The following is a 3,018-nucleotide window of genomic DNA, read 5'->3' as shown; positions in this document are numbered from 1 at the left end:
AAATTTTGTAAACAGAGTTGTCATGAACTACATGGACTGTTCAACGTTTAAAATCGCGTGAAACGCATTAGTTAATATTTTTTGTGATACATTTATGAGACACTTTGATCACTATTTAAATGTGCCCCAGGAGTGCGACTCAAATAAGCAACGAAAGTGCTGCTAAATGCGCCCCGACAGGCTCTTCAAGAAATTATTTGTAGCCTATTCATGTGTGGAGTGGAATATGTAGAGTTATATATCTCATACTAAACTTTAAAATTGCAATGTTGTGTGAGGCCATGGCTCATAATCTCCAAAATAGTTGTTACAATTGGAAATATGAAGGTATGCTGGGCGCCATGATATTAATCCCCCCCCTTTCTCGCCCTCCGACTTTGAAATTTAGGCTTCAATTTGACCTGTGTTAAAAGTCTCACGCTTCAGGTATCGTACCTGGAAGGTCTCTGGTAATTCTAGGCAGCGATATTTAATATTCTGTTATCTAAAATGAATATTGGAAGTCCAATAATTTCTAAATTGTTCCTGTATTTCCAACTATCGATATTATTAGATGTCCAACTAATATGTTCGCTGCATGACTGAACACGCGAGAGTGAGACACGTGAATCAAAATGAACAGTTACTTTCAAAATAGCTGCGAGAATAAACCATAATCTAGCATAACGTTTGAATTGAGAAAGTGTGTTTAAAGGACATGATACAAGGTTTCATGTGAAAATCCGAGAGGTCATTCTCCAGCTATGATTATATATTTGTTTTCCACAAAGGAGTGATCTTACTCTTGCTTGTGGAAATAATGATACATCTTCTCCAAAGCGAATACAATTGAGCTGAGAGTGAGACCAAATATGAGAAGCGCAAAAGCTCCCTTCAGATTCTCCAGTTGAATCACAACTGCCTCTGGTTCATCTTGGAATTTCCCTCGCTTCCTTGCGTTAAGGATCATCCATTCATCATTGGATTTCTTCCACAATGGAGATAACCCTGCTTCAACAATGCAGTCTATTATCTGCTGAAAGTGATCCCTGAAGGGTGAACTTCGGTGTAGGAGAAAAAACTTAGGGAAAACGTTGAATTTCTCGGAAGTAATATGGAACAAGTGCTTTCCGTAAGAATTGAATAACATGAAATAATATGCAAACAAATGGGCTGTCTCAGTATCTAACAGAGTTACGTAGTTACCGTCAATAGCAACACGACGGAGCACAATGGAATAATCATTATCCAAGTCCCAATTCTCTACGACCTTCCTATATAGTGGTTGGTCACTCAGTACTTTTACATTGTTTTTACCAATGGTATTACCCCCAACAATCAAGTTGGCATTGACAATGTCTTCCAAGCTGTCGATGAGCGGTGTTCTCTTGGGCTCTGTAATGAAGCCAAACAAGGCTGACTGATACAGAGTGCATAAGATCACAGAAGACAGAGTCCACAGTAAGAGGATACACCTGAGAGTAAGCAAAGGAGGGGGAGCAGTAGGGATGCCAGCAGCCAAAGAGACAGGCAGACCATTGACGAAAGGAAATTGATAAGTGGTCCTTCCCCACCAATGCAACAAAGCAACAGTGAATCTCATCCAGAAAACAAAGGCCAATAAAGTGAATAGTGTGACGACCCAGAGGTGAGATTGGAATGGAAAATACAGATTCATCCATTGAGGATAGGGTCGAGGATTTGGAACAACCCACACTAATTGATTGAATTGGCGGATGTGTATCTGTTCACACGCCGTGAGAGAATACTGAGGAGTGCTCGCCAGTTTTAAGCTACCATCGAATAGTCCCATCCGCATCGATAGAAAATCCCCTGTCAAGGTACCATTAGGGAAAACCCACCCATTGCTAACAGATTCATTGTATATGTTGTTTGTTTCCAGAGTGAAGTTAAGTTCTTGCATTATAAGTGTCATAAACATGCCAATTAAACCACCATAAAAACTGTTGGTTTTTGAGGTGACATACGGCCAAAAGTGTAATGGATCAAAATATGCTTTCATCCTAATGGGGCACTTGTGCATATTCTTCACCTTATCTGGATACAAATGCCTTCCCATAAGGAAACTCCCGTTACTCCAAATATCCATGACTTCTCCAACTTCAGCCGTTCTGCAGTGGGACTCGGTGAAGGGGAAGTAGGAATAGAGGACGAAGGATTCACTTTCTGAGAGAGATAAGTTTCCAAGAGAAGGAGCAGCAATTACAATATTCACCAGGAGATGGCTCTGTGCTGCCAAGATCAAACCATTAATCTCTTCCATTGTATTCTCTCCGGTTAGGACGATTAGATATTTTGCATTCCGTCTAAAGGCATTGAAATGATCAGATTCCTTTATAGGATACCATATAGTCGAGGCTTTACTTACAAGAAACACATAATATATTTCTGTTCTCACCTCAAACCAGTCAAGGGTGAATGTTCGTGTTGGGCCCCACATGGAGAAGTGACTAGTTTTAATTACAGTTGTTGCGTTTGTATATTCCTCAGTCACAATATCCGCAAGGAATGTTGATTCATCGTCGTAGTAAACAACCAATGTCCGGGCATTGTGAAAGTAGTCCCTCAAAATGTTGGTTGTAAGCTGAAAAGCAGTTTCAGTAAATTCCGAGGACATTCTAGGGGAAGGAGATCCACAGAAGGACACGAAGATCAAAGACGAAAACACCAACGTTGATATATCCATGCCTCTAACCACCTGCAACACGAAAATATTATCATATATTGAGTCTTGACATAAGGAAATGTATAATATTTAGCATTACTAAAGTCAAAAGCGAAGTCTGTAAGCTGTATTTTTCATCTGATTTTACATGCTGGAAAACCGCAACAAAATAACATTTTATAAGTCATACTAGATTAAACAATAACAACGACTGTAAATGAAATACTGGTTGCTTTTCTGCACCAATACCCCTTGCTCTTAATTCTTGGCTGCATTGACGTATAGGAACACCACAAAGATCAGCCCCCTTTCATGCGAGGAGCTTTTACATGTGAAAGTGAACTTGAACGAAA

The 3,018-nt window shown here is 39.8% G+C and overlaps 1 protein-coding gene across 1 annotated transcript; it reads right to left on the bottom strand.

Annotated features, from left to right (window-relative positions):
• Positions 1 to 778: 778 nt before the first annotated feature.
• Positions 779 to 2,440, bottom strand: LOC146003366 (uncharacterized). The gene has a single exon (XM_083141644.1). It carries the CDS (start codon positions 2,438 to 2,440, stop codon positions 779 to 781), a length of 1,662 nt encoding a protein of 553 aa, XP_082997770.1.
• Between the last annotated feature and the right edge of the window lie 578 nt (positions 2,441 to 3,018).

Source organism: Lepisma saccharinum, chromosome 20 (assembly GCF_977018435.1).
Source record: "Lepisma saccharinum chromosome 20, izLepSacc3.1, whole genome shotgun sequence".
Lineage (NCBI taxonomy): Eukaryota > Metazoa > Arthropoda > Insecta > Zygentoma > Lepismatidae > Lepisma > Lepisma saccharinum.
Note: the sequence above shows the minus strand (reverse complement) of the source record. Positions and strands in the feature narration are given on the sequence as shown.

Excerpts from the sequence above, each read along its gene's own strand:
- LOC146003366 (XM_083141644.1), bottom strand. The coding sequence starts at position 2,440 with ATGTGGGGCCCAACACGAACATTCACCCTTGACTGGTTTGAGGTGAGA.